At 45.2% G+C, this 17,317-nt stretch overlaps 1 protein-coding gene across 5 annotated transcripts in view; it reads left to right on the forward strand.

Moving 5' to 3' along the window:
• TIAM1 (T-cell lymphoma invasion and metastasis 1) overlaps positions 1-17,317 on the forward strand; it is a 156,299-nt gene that overhangs the window by 78,989 nt on the left and 59,993 nt on the right. For all 5 annotated transcript variants that reach the window (XM_010585274.1, XM_010585275.1, XM_010585276.1 and 2 more), the window contains 3 exons: positions 8,920-9,367; positions 11,748-11,920; positions 15,998-16,222. In XM_010585274.1, coding sequence (XP_010583576.1) covers positions 8,920-9,367; positions 11,748-11,920; positions 15,998-16,222 — 846 coding nt within the window. The remainder of the gene's footprint in view (positions 1-8,919; positions 9,368-11,747; positions 11,921-15,997; positions 16,223-17,317) is intronic.

Raw genomic sequence — 17,317 nt, forward strand, 5'->3', positions numbered from 1 at the left:
ATCTTGGGTTGTGCTGGCTGCCGGTGTGGCTGCTCTCAGTGGGTCTGAATGACCAGACCCATTTAATGGCTGTATCAAATGAGCTGTTTATAGCCTGGCTAACTAGAAGCGGATTCAGCATGAGCCTGGAGGAAAGCTTGAATGGAGGGCTTCAGACCCAAGCTCAGAAGTCTTCCCTGCTCTGTCACCGGGCTGCCCTTCCCAGATGGATGAGATTAGATCAGGTATTGCCTATTCAGGATATTTTAAAGCAAATAGCAGTCAATCCCTTCAGAGCACACAGCTCTGCCCCAATATTGTCAGGGAAAGGAGTATGTGAAAATGAGTGTTTTGGTCTTCCCTGGCAAATATTTTGATACTCTTTTGAAGATCTTAATTTGTTTTTCTTCCTTCGCTTTTGGTCTGAAGCCAATGGAAAGCAAATCAGCAGTCCTGATGTCTGATCTAGCTCCATTCAGGCATGTTTTCTTTAAACAGTAGGACTTTGTCATTTATACATCTGAAGTGCTTGTACCATTGGCAATAATTGTATTCTCTGTAAAGCTATATACACTGCATGTTTTTAGTTTCAAGTACTTTCCACTTAAAAATCACACACAGGTTGCCCCAGCTGCTTGTTTGCTGGGCTGTGCTTACTTAGATGGATGCAATTTGCAGTAGTGATCCTTTCCAGTGAAGTGCTCTATTGAAATGTTTCTTTTCAGAGAGCTTCAGCATGTGATCCTGTGACTAGTCATCATCCCAGATGGCAGACATTTCGCTGCTCCCTTAAGTTAGGTGATTGTTCAGGTGAACACCTCCTAGATGATATGTTTTGATTTCGAGCTGCTGTTCTAGCAGCTTTCCCCCTTCCTCACTTCTACCTGCTCTGTTACATTTCCCAGGAAGAATTGCCTCTTCTTGGCACCAGGCGAACAAAAAGTAACCTAACCCTGTATTTTACTTCAAGAATTTTGGTTAGGCATGTTGCCATTTGTTTAACTCAAGCACAGTTACGCTGCTAGTGTTAGTTTATGGTTAGCTCAATCCCTCTAGAAACTTTCTTCAGCTGGGTGGTCTATTGGGATGAAAGCAACATAAGTTTTGGGGGGTCCTCAGCGTATCATTTGGGAACAGAGGGATTAAACACTGCAGAGCTTAACAACTGAGACTTCCTCCCACTGCTGAGGATGGAAAGCGGGCGTCCACCCCAGATCTGCACAGGTGTCGGAAGCCGTGTGCAGGGACCACACTGCAAGAGGCTTTACTGGATTATGGATTGATTCTCATTCATGTTATTATATACTTTAGCACCCCTTAAAAGTCAGCGCTAAAGCCAGGGAAGAGCTGGTGTGCTCAGATCCCATAGCAGTGCTTCATGCTGTTTCCTTTGTGTGTTCTCTCAGAGGCTTGGATTTCTCTCGTGTTATTAAAAAGCAAAATCAAAACATCCTTCCCCTTCCCTTTACCCAATACTTTAGCTCTGAGGGATGCAAAAACTAACTTTCTGAACATGAACAGATCAGAAACTGATGCCACAACTGTCCTGAATCAGTGAAGAGCTCTGCACAGTACCTTGGAGAGAAGGGTAAAGCTGTCCCTGCAGCTTTATGGGGGACAGTTTCATTTTCAACATTTTCTATCTCACAGCTGGTAAGTCCTCCAGGGTTGTACTTTCCTGACTGCTGCAGGAGTCCCTGTGGGTCCATAATTTGCCTTTAAGGTATCTGAGTCAGGTAAGAAAACCAGGCTCCTTGGGGAAGCATGGTGGTCTACAGAGAAGATCTTTTTGGAAGGGCCCACGTATTAGCTGGAAAATGTCTGGGGAATCAGTGAACCAAAAATGTTCCCAACCCCTGTGTTAGAGGCACCAAGCTAATGTGATAGCTTAACATGGAGCAAAGGAGCCAAGTGTAATACTGAGGTAACAGCCGTATATATCAGGCAGAGTTGCCTGCAAAGGAAATGGGGGTTGATGGATGCTTGATACATTGATGTTTGCTAACTGCCTGACCCACAGGAGCAAAGTGGATGCACATCTCCTTCCCATATTTGAGTATCTTCTGGGTGCCTGGCACCCAGTACCTTGTCTGGTTTTCCAAGGTGCCAAATTACACTGTACAGCATTCACCAAGACAAGTTCACAAAGGAATCCTGGAACCAAAATCCATTGAAATCCATGCCTTAAGACTTTCCCAGGGATTATTGCCCAGAAACCTGTGACTCTGATTCATCCTTTCATAATGAGAGTGAAGCTTACTGCTAGGAGAAATATCTAGAGGTCTGGGCTAGTACCTTTTTTGTTGGGAATAAATTTGATTTCAGAGAACCTTGGCCAAAACCTGCTTGCTTATTAAACCACTCCGAGCAGCTTTAATAACACATATAAGGGTTTGTTGATTTTTTTTAAAATTTTGATTCTTTCAAACATCTGAAGAACTGTTGCACCAGTAGAGTGAGTGCACAGAAGTAGGAACCAATGGTGCTTGTACATACCAGTATCTGATCTCTTTGAATTCCCAAAGGTAACAAACCCAGCATCTCAGTCTGGTATCCACATACAAATTGAAGTTGGCTTGTAACTGTACCTCACTCAACTTGGGAGCCCTCCTAGGTGGTGTAAACAAGACCCAACCAATCCAACAGAAAACTGCAGTTGGCCTGTGTTGATTTGTGGCTGTCAGTTTAGTTCTCCAAAGCCTGCTGTCAATCTGGTGCATCCTTGCTCATTCGCATATAATACTGTCCTGTTGTACACAGGCCTGTAGGTATCTTTAAAACCTTCTTTCATATCAACTCCCAGCATATGGTTGAGGGGCTTTGTTCCTTCCTACGGTAGCAGATCTCCTTCATGTCATTATTATAATCCCTCTGACTTTACAGTGAGTTATGTGGACACGATTCAGTATGATTGTTAACAGTCTTCAGGACTGTATTCCTCCCAGACTGAACAAGCTGTGGAGTTTCTTTTGTGTTTCTTCACTGCAGCTTTAAAACCATTTCTCCCACTCAGGTTTCAGCTGCAATTTATGATTTATCTTTGCTTCTTGGAATGTTTTGACTCTTTTTCAGACAGATAAGTCTTCTAATGCATTCGTTACCAGGTGTTCACGTTACTCTGGAGGAAGGTTTTTATTTTGATTTGGAGCAAGTCATACCTTAACAGACCACCTTGACCATCAAATGATGGCAAAAGTCAGTACTAAAAAGAGAGGAAAAACTTATCAGGCCAATCTGTTTCAAAGTAGGAGCTTCAAAGAGACACCAGGCACATAAAAGCATGCAAACCATCAGGCTGCTTACCTATGTATTTTAAATGTATTCTGTGGTGCTTGCCTAACTACCAACCAGACAGGTTATGTGCAATTTCAGGCTGTTGCTGAATGTGAACACCTTATTGCTCTGTTGCTAAACAGGACGGGGAACAGAGGATATGCATTCTCTTGGAGGGAGCCCCTTCCAAGAAAAAAACCCACTTGGTTGCCTTTTACTAACGAGTACTTTTAATCTAATGGTTAATTTAGAAAGAAGTATTAACCACATAAGGAACTGTTTATATTAGGGAAGTAAGAGTTTTCCTACTAAATCAATCCCATGTGTCTAAAGTGCCCATGAATCACTGCTGTCAGTCAAGCAGGAACAATTGATTCACCACGCCATTTCAATAGTGTCTGTAACAGGGCTGTTGGTGGGAAGTTTGGTAAGTGCATCGTTATTGCAAGTGCTCTGAATGTGTTCAGTCATGAGCTGGAGAGTTGGGCAAGGCTTATCCCATCCAGTGGTCTTTTGCTAGCAGAGGCCAGTACCAAATATGTTCAACAAGGGGACAAAGACACTTTGAACCTGCCCCAAAACTTTTTGCTGTGTTTTTGCTAGCTGAAGGTAGACCTTTTTTCTGAAGCAAAAGGTTTTTTTCTGTATATCTCCTAAATCTAGCAAGAATTTTTTAACAAATGTGGCTGTAGGGGATATATAGAGGTATGGGTATCATGTGAGTATGCAAAAGCTACAGCACCAAGTACATTAGCTTGATGTAGCTTGCATTACAGCTTTATTCCCCACTGGCTTGCTTCGCATGAAAGCCAGTATTCATGTGAGGAAAAAACATGTATTTAAGTGGGTTGCTAATACTTTCACTAATATTTTACCCAATTGGTTCATCAGCTAAATTGTTCTGTGCATTTGATGGGGCTGTGATAATTCCACTTCATTACACTTGAATGCTATTAGGGCTGTTATAGCCGTCCTGGCACGTGGCCTGCTTGCTGGGCCTCGCTGCGTTCTTGTCGGTAACAATGGCACTATTCAGTCTGTCTCTGGTTTCTCATTCTGTGGCATATCTCTCTGGCATTGGACATTCCACCTTTCCCTCCTCTTTCCCTCCATTACTGTCTGCTGAACTTCCTTTCATAAACCCCGGGCATTTACAACCGATATGGTAGCATTGCCAGTGTAAGAAATGGTGCCGCTCCTCCGGCATCTTCAGCAGCAGCAGGGATCCCAGATCCTGGTGGAAGCTGTGCTACTACTTACCACCTTCCCATCAAGGCACACAGTGCAGCACAGTCTCTGGAGCCTGTTTAGTTCCCTTCTTCAGCCAGTGGTCTTTAGGCAACTTTCTCCCTGCTTTTCCACAAAGCAATCTTAAATCGAAGGGACAAAGCCCCCTCTTTATTCAGTTTGTTGTCTCTATGGTCTAAGACCTGTTGTGTTTGCAAAATGCCAAGAACTGCTATTCCCACGACTTCCCCCATCTCTCTGTCTTGGAGGAAATACGCTTTCTTTTCTTTGCTACATGCTTTCTACTTGGTGTGACCAATTTAATGATTTCCACCTCCCTCTTGCTTTGCCCTCTTGTCCTCCCAGGCCCAAAGCTAGGTAAACACCAGTGGGAAGGCTAAGCGGGACAGCACAGATTTTAGTTCCAGTCTTGCATTTGGTTCCTGGGATTGTCTCTCCGGGCAAAAATATTCCTCTGTGTGGAGGCAGCTGTTTGCCGGCCTGAAAATACAAACCACAAGATCTCTGGTGAGGTGCAAAATATCAGGTGCAGTGTCCTGAATCTTACACAGAGCTGAAAGAAACTTTTGGGGGTTTTAACCAGTGAAATAAAACAGAGCCCCTAGATGACAGCAATTACAAGTCCAGAGTGATGTGCTGGTGATTTGTTATAATGTCTGTATAATGTCCAAAACTGTGGGCTTCAGAAACATGCATTCTGCAGTATTCAGCTGTCTCCCAGCTCCCCTGATGTGCCTGGCACATGCCATCAGCATTTTGGTGGAGAGCTGCAGGGATGCTGGGCAGGAGTCAGAGGGGTAAAGGCTGAGCCGTGTCTGCAGTTCACTCTTGGCCTCAAGAGTCTTTGGTTGGGAACTCCTCCTGCCGAGGAGTGAAATGCCTGTTTCATTAGCAAGCCTCTGTGGCGTATCCCGTCATGGACCTGGGGTGGTAATAAGTCTTCCTCAGAAGAGAGAGACATTGCTGTTGCCCGTGGGGCTCTTTGAGAACCTGAGCAGGAAACGTGAGTAATTTTTAAATAGCTCTCATCAGGGTTACACAATGTTTGCTTTGCTTCTGGGCAGTAGCCTGTGGTGGCCATGTCAGCAGGTACTTTGAAGGTGGACACCAAAGCTAGGGGCCTGTGTATCCACATTGATCTCATCAGTGAACAGCCATGCTGCTCACAGTGTGACCTGGGATGATTAACTTTCAGCATCCTCGTTTGAAAATTTGCAGGAGTATTTCTGTGCCCCCAGTGATGTGTTCATCAAACCCTGCTATGGTTTGTTGCTTGGCTTGGGAGTGTTACCGCTTCGGCCTTGGCACATTTCTACAGAAGCACTATACTAAACCTCTGTACTTTCAGCTGAACTCTTAATTGAATGCCCTTTAGTGTGTGGATTATAGCACTGTGAGACAGCCAGAGCAGATGCCGGCTGCTTCTTGAGAGCTTTTGATACCCTCCGATGAGAACGAGCTGACATTGCAGCAGGAGCTCAGAAGTCAGAGACCTGTGCAATGAATGCTCTTAACCCTACTAACCCCAAGACTGATCTTCTCATACAACAGACTTCCGAAAGTGCTAAGCTCACTCAATGCCACATTTCATAATCCATGAGCTTGAACAATATTAGCAGGCTGTAGGTTTTGAACAGTTCTGACTTTTGTATGCTCAGACCCTCCTCCTACCAAAGGGCTTGCATCAGTTGGCAAGAAGTCTTTGATACGGGATATTTAAGAGAGGAAGAGGGAGTGCAGGGAGCAGAGGGAGATTAGGGACAGGGCTGCAGCATTATGCTGAAAAGATCTTTTGACCCATCCAGCCTATCACTTGCATTGTGGTAAAGATTATAAAGAAATTTGCAAAATGTGTTACAATTTAAGCTCATGAGCATATATAACATTTACTCCAAGTTTTCCATCCTTTAATTTTTTTATAAATAATAAGCTGTTATGCCCATGTTATCAGTTAGTGAGTATAATCCCCATTTATGGACAGGGAAACTGAGGCCATTAATGCTGTGTCTCACCAAGATTACACAAGAAGAAGGCTGTGTCACACTGGGCACAAGGAACCTTGAGAGCCTGCACTGCAGCGCTATGCTTGAACATCTCTAGGTGCACTTCTGTTTTTGAAAAAATACTCCATCTGCTAAAAAGCACCAAGAAAGTTTTGTGCATACACTGGCTGGCAAAACTACAAATCCTATCTCCCTCAATTTGGTGGTCTGTTTTAGTAGCTCGCTGTTTTTTTAAACTGACTAATTCTAGTTAAAGCATGAGATATGCTTCCTAAAAGTTACATTGGCTAAAATTTTGGAATTGACTCTACGCTTTTTGTATTGCATGGCTAAAATAATTATGAGACAGATTGTATATTTATTAAATCATTAACCTAAAATAAAGATCTCAAAATCTCAAATAATTTCTGTTGCCACCATTACATAATGTTCATTGCAGAATGCAGATTTGTTTATGCTCTACGAGTGACACACTTCTTCCCTTTAAAAAAATTATGGAGGAAGAAGGCCCTAGAAGACAAATGCAAACCCCAGTCATCCTATAGGAATAACTATCCCAGTGAACACGGGGGATCCAGTTCAGTTCTTTGGTGCTCTGGTTTTATGCCAATGTAGCTTATGTTGGCAGAGAGGCAGTGCCTCGGGAGTGTGAGTGTCAAGCGGCCGCGCCAGTCCTGGCTCCCTGATGCATGGGGTCTCAGATGGAGCACTGTCATCAGAAGTTGCACCATCCAGCTTTTCATGATGGAATGCAAAAACTTGCTTGCGGCAGTGTTTTGTAAACACCGGTTTCTGAGCAGCACCAGTTCTCCTCTCCAGATATCCCTCCTTGTGCTGCAAGAGATGGGAAGATAATTGGCTTCCAAAAAACAAGTGAATTGGAACAGCGGAAAAAAACACATGGTTGTGAAAACTGCTCTGTACGGGTTGATGACTGCACTTACAGGAAGCCCTGCTCAGCTCATTCACATGCGATGGGAGTAGAGGAATATTGTCCTGTCCAGAACAGCTTGTCTATCACTATGTGTTGCATTAAACAACCAAACTGACTAGGATAACTGTGCTTATTGCATGGGGAAGGAAGTGCTTGTTCTTCCAACTGGACTCCCAAGTCTCCCTCGAGAGGTAGCTTTTATAAAGAACAAGCCCATCCATTACAAATTAATGCCTTAAAAGTTAGTCAAATTCAGCAACACCCGTCCCCTCCCCCTAAGGTTTCCTCATCCAGCTCTTGCTCCACCGGAGGAAGGTTTCAAACAGAGCTCGGTGGAGGGTTTCTCAGTTTCCGTAGAGCTGCTCTTGGATGCATAGAAAACTTGTGCTTTAACCAACACCTAGAAGCTTGTTTTCTCCCCAAATAAACACTGCGTTCTGCCACCTTTTTTTCAGAGTCTCCTCATTTTTTTAAAAACTTGTAAATCAAGCACCAGCTGCTCTTGCAGGAGAGGTAGAGTCTGAAATTCCTGTTGTTTTGGCCATATTTCTCACCTCTTTGCATCGTCTTCCCTGGCTCCCTCTTCTCTCGAGTATCTAACATAAGATACTTCTCCCCACTTACAGGTCTTAGCCTTTATTTGTCCTCCTTCAAAAACTGCCACAGATGCCTTTGAGTGCTGAGATTGTAGTGGTTAGCCCCCTTTGGGCACTAACCTTGTTGCAGGGGGCGAGCTGAGCCACTAAGACTTTGAAACCTGAATTCGGTCATGTTCTTTCCCGTCTTGCTCAAGATGGCCATATTCTTGTCTCTTCTGACCCTTCAACTGCAAGTTGTTGGGGACCAGGAAGGGTCTTCTGTTGTTGCAGTATTTTGGCAGGGTCTATCAGCATGGGATTCTGGCCCATCATTAGGATTTGTGATGTAGAAGTGACACAAAACAGAAATAATCTCAAATACGTTAACTTCTCAGGAGAAAAAAAAGTACCTTTTTAGTTATATAATTTGCAAATGACAATCTTGGGATGTCTAAAATGTATCTTCAGCTGTAGGTGTGAATGTACAATATCAATGTTTTCTTTTTAAAATGCGTAGGTTGATTGCCGCTTTTCTTGACACTGCCAGTTTTTGCTACCATATGTTCTCCTTTTGCAGAACCTTTAGCACTGTTAACTTAGCTTAATGTAAACAGATGATGCTGCATCTTATATTCCAAAATGCTAAGGCTGTAGAGGCACCACCTGAAATTGTGTGTGTGTGTGACCGATCTTTCCTAAACTATGCTGGAAGTTCTGCCTACCCTATGTTTTCTTCCAGTTGTTCATCTTCAGAAGAAAAAGAGATAAGGGATTTCCAGTGCCAGACGAAATGGGGCTGTGAAGAGATGTGGTGCCACTTGGGCATTTTGGGTTCTGTCAGTGTCTCCAGAAGGCCAGCCTGGGCCAGGCTCTTCATCTCACGCTGTGTCTCTCTTGCAACTAGGACGTCAACGCAGGTGAGGGGAGCGAGTTCACCGACAGTGGGATCGAGGGAGCAGCCACCGACACAGACCTCCTTTCTAGACGCTCCAATGCTACCAATTCAAGTTACTCCCCGACGGCCAGTCGGGCTTTCATCGGCAGCGACAGCGGCAGCAGCTCGACGGGCGATGGGCTTCGCCAGGGGGTCTATGAGAACTTCCGCCGGGAGCTGGAGATGAGCACCACCAACAGCGAGAACCTGGAGGAGGCTGGGTCTGCCCTCAGCGACGAGCAGAGCAGCGGCACCCTCAGCTCCCCAGGGCAGTCTGACATCCTCCTGACGGCTGCCCAGGGCACGGTACGGAAAGCCGGCGCTCTGGCAGTGAAAAACTTCCTGGTGCACAAAAAGAACAAGAAAGTGGAGTTGGCCGCGCGCAGGAAATGGAAGCACTACTGGGTTTCCTTGAAAGGTACAGAGCAAGCGTACAAGGGTTTATCCAGATGGGTGTCTGCGGTGTCCTGTGGGTTGTATATTGCTGCAGATGAAGAAACCAATAGCCTAGACTCTTAAAAAAGCTGCTGTGAACTTCAGTGTAATTAACATCAAGTATGAGGAAGTGGTCCTGATGTTTTTCGGGGGGGTGTTATTCGATGGTTGTTGATGTGCTCACATCATGGCATGTGTGTAGTCCAAGACACGTGACTGTGCTGCACTGAAGTGGGGTTCATACCCTACTTCGAGTCTTGCTGGCACCACCTAGGGTGGCTTCTCTGAGCACTGGGTGTTTCCTTTAAGAAGCATGTCTATGGCTTGCTGACAAACTAAATACCTGCGTGCAGCCGCAGGCACATCACAGTGGGAGTTTGCTAATGATGACACTGGCCTGCATCAAAACAGGGGCTCTGTCTTTGTGCGCATTTGTCTTTTAACTCTTGTGCTTAGTGCCATTGGCCCGTCCTTCTCTGAGATGTGCTTCACGAGTATGAACACCCAGCGAGTTGCAACACAGTCACGGTATGGACAGGAAGCCGTGGTTTGGTCATCGAGGCTGGCTTGTGGCTTGGGGGATGTTGGCTCTGGCTGCGTCACCCATCCTGCGGTGGGCAGCCCTCGGCACCTGGCTGCTCTGCCAGCCTCCTCGGCTGCTTGGGCCACATACCCTTTCCTCTTTGAATTTTTGCAGTTCCCCCTAGGAGCAAGCTCCAGCCCCGTTCGGGGTCTGAGCGCTTATAAATGCACATAAATGTTAACAGAGCAGTGAAACTTGGGAGCCGGCCTCCTAAAGCGACCTCTACTCTTCATGCGGTTGCATCAGCAGTAAAACGGGAAGCAATGCTTGCAGGGTTTTGGGACTGGCATCGCTCTCCTCCACCACGACGGGCCTTGTCTGTGAGCCAGGGGAGGCAGAGCCATGTCTCCTGCTGTAGGTGGGGTTACCAAAAAGCTCTGTATGGTTAAAGCCCTGTCCTCCCCACAGAGTGCTTTTTTTAGAGCACCTTTTCTTTTTTTTTTTTAAATTGGCAGGACTATTTTAAAACCAACAGCAAAGTAAGGTGCCAGCTCTTCCTTGGGGTGGTTAGAGAGACTGGGGAAATGAAAGAGGAGAGAGGGAGGGGTCAGGGGCAGCGGGGAGCCCTAATCTCCTGGGAGGGGGGTCCTGCGGCAGGAAGGTCTTGCTGTGAGGCAAACAAAGGGCCATCTGGGAGGAAAAAGGGGAAGGATGAGCACGGAGGCAATGTTATTTTGAAGTGCTTTGACTCAAGTGGAGTGTTTGCTCCTTAGATTGCTGTGCCTTAATAATGTTAGTGTTTAAACGAGGCTTTGAAGTTAACAGCTGCTATTGTTTGGCTGCAAATAGTTTTCTGAGGGGCTGGGTAACAGGGCATCCCTTTGCACCGAGAGGGCTGTTTCCAGTGGCAGAGAAACAACGTGCCAGTTTTAGTTTAAAACAACTGTAGATAATGTGGGGAGGAGGGAGGGAGAGAAGGAGACCCTTTTTTGGCAGTCTCCCAAATTGCAGGCTTGCTATACCTCCCCCGCCCCAGAGAATTGTAAAGATTATTTTGCAAAACCAAGCAGGTTGGTTGTTGTCCCCAGCGAAAATGCATTTTTGGTTTTGGCCATATTGCCGTGAGTCAGAGCTGAAATGTTACAGTGGAATAAAGATTTGGTTTATGCTTTTTGTTTGTTTGTTGGGTTTTTTTGGTACATCAGTCTTTCAGTAAGCACAGCTCATTCCACTCCATTTTTTCTTCCAGTTACTCATCTGCATCCAGTAATTAAATTGCTTGATCTTTGCCTTGCAGGGACTGTAGCAGCTGCAGGAGGCTGAGGCAGGGCCATGAAGGTTTGCCTGGGGGCCGGTCTGGGGAGCTGGCCGGCACTGCCAGGGGAGATGCTATCTCACGTCTGCATCTTCCTTTTGGTCCCCTTGGTGGGACCGGGTGGCCATGGAGGACCCCCACTTTGGGACTTATGATGATGTTTCTCATCTGGGGCTGTATTTTACTGCCCATGACTTTCTAGGCTCGTGTCTGTGGCTCTGTTTTAGCAATCCTAGGGTGAACAAAATGGCCCGCTGGGGCACGGCTCGATGTACCATACAGCTCATGGTGTGCCCCCAGTGGCATGGAAACCACCACCTGGTCAGGCTAAAAACTGGGCCATTGCTGGTGCTCTCCACTGTGGGGCTAAAAACCTGAACAGGCCCTGGCAAATCCTTCCATCCTTCCTCATCCCTGTGACAGTTTTACAGATGATTTATAGTCCCAAGTATTAGTGCTGAATAGATGCAGGACAGCCGTTACGTTTAAATGTGTTGCTTGCTAATACGTGATTGTCTCTTTTAGGATGCACGTTGTTTTTTTATGAGACTGACGGCAGATCTGGCATTGACCACAACAGCATCCCAAAGCACGCTGTCTGGGTAGAAAACAGCATAGTGCAAGCGGTGCCTGAACACCCCAAGAAGGACTTTGTCTTCTGTCTCAGCAACTCCCTTGGGGATGCTTTCCTCTTTCAGGTTGGTCTGGTTCAAGGGTTTTACAAATTTGTTTTCTTTTTCTGTCTCCAACCAAGGAGGAAATCTTAGCTCTGGTTGAAATCAGTGGAAAAATCCTGCTGCCTCCAATAGGTTTGGGATTTTCCTCTGGCAGCACTAGAGGAAGGACACGATATATTTGGTAAATGTCACTCAAGAGACACACTACCACATGTGAATCACTGTCAGATCTGCTGTTTTTATTGACTGACTGGACCCTCTTTGCGTAGGTGGTTGGAACAAAGTAAGACTTAAGAAATATTCTTACTTCCCTGTAAAAACTGAATTTTGCATGGTTTGACAGCATGCTTTTAACACACAGACCAGGGCAGTTACCATACAGGACATACAGCAGTGCATTAAATATGCTGTGACACTATCTGCGTCTCGTAAGAGACGTATCAAAGATGGGACCTTGCGGAGAGGCTCAAGGAGTTTACAAGACCAAGAGGAGTTTGAAGTGCAAGGGAATACTTGGACCTCCAGGTGCTTTCCCAATGGCACTGCAGAATCCAGTTGTCCCTTGTTCATACAGACCTTAGTCAACATCTTGCTGTTGCCCAAGAGGAGACTGAAAGTGCATGTTTGGTTTTTTCAATCAGAAAATAGAAATGTCTGAATTTCACAGAGTATGTCTGAAAAAAATCCGGTACTTATATCAAAGACCGTACACTAGTTGATGTGTTTCACTGAAAAAGATTTCTGTATTTTGGGACCTGCTGCTTCCCTAAGTGATTTTTAGGTTGGCATTCCACTTATGGTCTCAGTGTGTGCTTGAAAGGTTGTGGAGCACCACCTCCTCTTGATCTACTGATATGAGCTGCAAAAATCTTTTCCATGCAGTTTTCTAAGGAAAAACCTTCATTCTTATAAAATTAATGCCAGTGGATGCTAAATGCTCAAAAGGTCACATTCAGTACATTTCTTTTATGGCATCACAGTGCCTTATTCATTAAAAGCCCTGTGTCATTATGCCATGGGTAGATTTTCATGTAACTTTGTGGGAAAAAGCAAAAATGAGCCTTTTCAAATGAAAAACAATCATTTATATTGCCTTGCAGAAATTTTTCCTTGATGTGTCCCTTCTGCTGTAGAACCCCATGCATTGCTAGTGAAGCAGAAGAGAAAGAAGGGATGGGTTTGGGGAGAAGGGAAGGAGACCAGCTGCAGTGGTGGAAGTAATGTGTGAGTGACTGTGCTGTAGGGTTTACTCTGCTGCACTCAGAACAGCCAACGCACGTGTATGGCTGTTGAGCAGTGTTACCTAACTGCTCATGTCATACATGTCCGTCCACACATAACACAGTGCTGTAGTAGCTGTTTTGATGAGAAGAAACCACAGACCTGCACAAGGCTATTTCTGTCCCATGGAGACTGTGTACGTAGGGACAAATAGGTTTGCTTTGTAATGCATACAGATATTGGACATCTTGTAACAAGCCTTCCCACTGCATTGCACCTAGAGACATCACATACCTCCTACATGATGGTTCCTTGCTCAGTCAGTTCTTATTGTGCCTACACAAATCCATTACTTGCATATGTCACATGCATTTTCCAGGAGCTCAGAGCAACATGTGACACCACATACTTATGTATCAGATGTTTGCACCTTGTTTATGTGATCCCTTCCGTTGAGGAGTGGAGTGATTCCCTTGCCTACTCATCTACCAGAAGAGTCTGCAGCTCCTAAAATCCATTCCAGATTGTTTTTTTCCCTCCTTCTCCCCAGGAGACTAAAAAGAAAACTGAATCTAATGGTATACAGATAACATTTTAAAATTAAATAAGATAAAAATATGACCTCTGTTAAGATTTTGCTAGGAATTAACAAAACATACCATCTCATTATAAGTCCAGTGCTACTCTCTTATCTACTGGGGACTAGGTTTCACCACCCGACTGTAGGCAAAGTGTCTCCCATTCTGCAAATAATTTCTGTATTTTCAGCAGAAATTCCTCAGCAAGGGGGGCTCAACATGTCTTCAGCAGTGGTGATAGGACACTGTAAGCCCCTGTCTATGAATGAGAGCTTGTTAATATTATTACCCGGGCAGGGAGCTTGACCAATTTAAGCAATATACATTGTACAGTGCCAACTGAAGACAAGAAAACTGGGAGTAAGAGATTGGTCTTTCCAGTGTACACCCTGTCTTCTGCTTAGGACTTCTAACCTGAGCTAAGGAAAGTGATGTCATTCTGGGACATGTGAGTTTCACCTGCTTCAGTACCACAGAAGTTTTGGGAGCATCAGCCTGAAGTCCAGCCTGTGCATATGGGATTTCCAGAGTCGGGCTTCTGTGGGAATCTCTCCTTGGCTTCAGTAAGCCATGTCCTTTGCTGTTAGTTGTGACCACCAGGAGAACAGTGAGGATGACCTGTCGTGGTTTAACCCCAGCCAGCAACTAAGCACCATGCAGCCGCTCACTCACTTGCCCCCCATCCAGTGGGATGGGGGAGAAAATCAGGAAAAGAAGTAAAACTCCTGGGTTGAGATAAGAACGGTTTAATAGAACAGAAAAGAAGAAACTAATAATGGTAATGATAACACTAATAAAATGACAACAGTAGTAATAAAAGGATTGGAATGTACAAATGGTGCGCAGGACAATTGCTCACCACCCGCCGACCGACACCCAGCCAGTGTCCGAGCGGCGATTCCCTGCCCCCACTTCCCAGTTCCTAAACTAGATGGGACGTCCCATGGTATGGAATACCCTGTTGGCCAGTTTGGGTCAGGTGCCCTGGCTGGGGATGAGAAGCTGAAAAATCCTTGACTCTAGTCTAAACACTACTGAGCAACAACTGAAAACATCAGTGTTATCAACATTCTTCACATACTGAACTCAAAACATAGCACTGTACCAGCTACTAGGAAGACAGTTAACTCTATCCCAGCTGAAACCAGGAAACCTTCTTTATCTATGCTAGCAACTGGAGAAGTCATACTGTGCTGTCTATTAATAGATCAGGTATCATCAGAAAGTTTAATTAGAACAAGGTGGTTTGGCACCTTGCTACTTTTTCAGCAATGAGCCAAATACCAGTGTGATTACTGCTAAAGGCTGACACTCAGAGAAAGTCCACTGCAATGCTGAGTTGGCTGTAAATTTTGGTTTGCAACCTACTGTAAAAAAGGAGTGAAGTTTACTAAGAAGGCTAAGAAGATTTACTTTTTATTTTGAAAGTCTGGAAAAGGAATGCTTTGAAATATTCTTCTTTCTGTGTCAAAAGCCTCTAATCAGAATAGTGCTCTTCCAGCAAAATGTGCTGGTGTCCCATGCCCCAGCCTAGTATCTCAAAGAACCGTAGAATCTCATAGAATGGTTTGGGTTGAAAGTGACCTTAAAGATCATCTAGTTCCAACTCCCCTGCCATGGGCAGGGATACCTGTTGCTCAAAGCCTCATCTAACCTGGCCTTGAACAATTCCAGGGAGGGGAAGTGTTCCCTTTTCCCAAACTGTCACACAGAAGCTTGGGAAGGGACAGTACTAGAGCTGTAAAAATTGTGATGAGCCTGCCTTTAATGATAATGAGGTTGTCTTCAGAGTGCTTTGGGACCTTCAGAAGTGGAAAGCTTGTCTGTCTGTGCATCATAACAAAGGTACTCATAGATACCATGGTCAGATTTTATGCCATTAATTTATTACTAACTGTTGCATGCCAAAAAAGCTCTCCATACCGTGAAGAGCACAGAGGCTGGTACATTCCCTGCCTTAAGGAACTGGGAGTTTAGAAAACATTGCTAAATGTTGAGCTACAAATTATGGCAGCATTGCATTGAACAAGGAAGGTAATTCCTGAGACCTTGTTGGGAAATGCTGTACAGCTGCAAAGCACAGATATAGGTGTAATTCCAAGTGCTGAATGCCTAGTGCTGAGTTAAAAATGGCCTGCTTAAGAATGATGGGGTTTTTATTACTTCTCTCGTAAGTGGATTTAAGGCTTTGAATCTTAAGATCAAAGGGACAGGAAACTCCTTGGAATTGCATTTGTTAATCTCCAATCAATTTTAAAGAGGATCCTGACTTCTTTTCCCCCTCTTTCCCTCTCTTCAGACCTCTAGCCAGACCGAACTGGAGAACTGGATCACGGCAATCCATTCAGCTTGTGCAACCGCAGTGGCAAGGCAGCATCACAAAGAGGACACCGTCAAGCTCCTGAAAACAGAGATAAAAAAGCTGGAGCAGAAGATTGATATGGATGAGAAGATGAAGAAAATGGGTGAAATGCAGCTGTCCTCAGTAACGGACTCCAAGAAGAAGAAGACCATATTGGATCAGGTAATTGCTTATGTGAAGCTTACTTATGTGAAATAAGCCCCTAGCAAATATTTAAGGCTTTCTTCAAAGTAGCGGTACCTCTGTCTGCTCCCACTGTGCCATGTGTGTGCACTGGCAGAGCTCCCCAGAGCAGGCAGGACATGTGTTGGCAGGAGAGCTGTGCTGGCTCTCCTAGTTGCACCATTTCTCCAAACAACGTGCACTAAGATACAGCATGGGCTGTCCTCTGGCCTGCATGCAAGGGATTTGGCTAGCTGCTCGGAGGTTGAGTGAGTGCTTTAGGGGAGTGAAGAGGCTACCAGACCATGGCAGCAGGATGCCTTAGGGGAAGAGCTGGTCATAGACTGACAAATGCTGTTCTAGCTGTTGTCTTAAGTGTGGAAGAGGCTGGTTCATCTTCTGGCAGATGGGATGAAGAAGACATCCCCGGTTTCTGCTTGTTATAAGGGCTCGCCTTGACCTCATGGCTGCAGCCCTGCCTGCCCCTCGGGACCGCTCCTTCTGACTTCAAGTGGACAACATAGTTGTGTTTCAGAAGCAGAGAGCCTAGAGCCAGATGTCTCTCCCGCTGCCGTAGCAGCACCTTATTTTAGGAAACTAACATATGGCTCCTGCTTCATTAGTTTGTAGCTCTTTTACCACGCCTGCCAAACGCGCCTGTACTGCAAACCATAGGGAGCGGCCGGGCCCTAATGCACTAAGCTAAAGAGATTTCGTACCCCCTGGAAGCCTGTGAGAAGGGGGGACAGAGGGGGGAGATGCTTGCTTCTCTTGAAAGGGCTCCACTCAAAGGCTGTCAATCACAGAGAGAGGGCAGAGCAGTCTCTCTCTTTATGTAACAGTTTTTCTAAATGCTTTGAAACTGTTTCCTATCAGCAATTTGAATTATTTAAATAAGTCCTTACATAGGCTGATTATAGTGCTCTTCTGCTGATAAGATTAATTATCCCCAGAGTACTACACTTTTTCAAGTATGGTGAGCTCCATTGACGCTTACAGCAATGCTGCTGCTGCGGTTGCTGATTTGGGGCTCTCTGTATGTGTAATTTGGTGGGGTTTGGTGGTCTTGTTTCTCACATGTCCTTGATGCATGAA

This window comes from Haliaeetus leucocephalus, unplaced genomic scaffold (genome assembly GCF_000737465.1).
Source record: "Haliaeetus leucocephalus isolate CR32 unplaced genomic scaffold, Haliaeetus_leucocephalus-4.0 Scaffold93, whole genome shotgun sequence".
NCBI lineage: Eukaryota > Metazoa > Chordata > Aves > Accipitriformes > Accipitridae > Haliaeetus > Haliaeetus leucocephalus.